This window comes from Myotis brandtii, unplaced genomic scaffold, assembly GCF_000412655.1.
Source record: "Myotis brandtii unplaced genomic scaffold, ASM41265v1 scaffold369, whole genome shotgun sequence".
NCBI classification, from domain to species: domain Eukaryota; kingdom Metazoa; phylum Chordata; class Mammalia; order Chiroptera; family Vespertilionidae; genus Myotis; species Myotis brandtii.
This window is the reverse complement of record NW_005364180.1, coordinates 466,288-466,948: the sequence shown is the minus strand read 5'-3', so window position 1 is coordinate 466,948 and position 661 is coordinate 466,288. Positions and strand designations below refer to the sequence as shown.

The 661-nt window shown below is 70.8% G+C and overlaps 1 protein-coding gene across 1 annotated transcript in view; it reads right to left on the bottom strand.

The window, feature by feature from the left end:
• The window catches only part of MYRF (myelin regulatory factor), a 24,790-nt gene that overhangs the window by 16,231 nt on the left and 7,898 nt on the right, over nt 1–661 (bottom strand). Inside the window, 1 exon segment of the mRNA XM_014544544.1 lies at nt 8–51. Within this exon segment, the coding sequence (XP_014400030.1) occupies nt 8–51 (44 nt within the window).

Genomic DNA, 661 nt, shown 5'->3' with positions numbered 1-661 from the left:
CCGCCACGTGGCTCAGCCTCTCGGGGGTGAGGGTGCGCAGGAGGTGAGGGTCTGCGGAGAGAAGGGGGCAGGCGTAAGACACCTGCCCGGGGCACCAACTCTCCCTGGCCGGGGTCTCCCCATTCCCGCCCCTGCCGGGCCAAGCCTGGGGCTGCCCTCCCACCCAGCCCATGTGCGAGGAGGGCTGGGCAGCTCAAGGCTGGCCACTAGAGGCCTGGGCAGGGAGGCAGGCCCCGGCCCAGGGGGTGTGCGGCCTTTCACCCCACTTTAGCCAGCTCCTTCCACTGGGCCCAGCTGGGAACCGGCTCCCTGGGGAAGGCCCCACATCCCCAGCTCCTCCCCGGGCCCCTGGAAGGAGTCTCCTGAGACCCCCAGGGCAGGCCTGTGGCAGCATCCTCCCAGCAGCCCCCCACCAGGCCCCGGGCAGCCCCCCAGCCCGAGCTGGGCGGCCAGCTGCCTCTGTCCCCAGGAGGCATTCCAGAGATGTTTGGTAAGATAAACAGAACTCTTGACCCCTCTCTGGGCGTGGGGAGACTGCTGCCCGCGATCCTTCTGCCTTCGGCCACCTGGGGGCCACGGCACCCCACGCACCCCCGGGAGAGGTGGGCCTGGCCGCTGGGAGGCCTTCCCCAGCCATCCACTTACCGCCGAAGGGCGCATC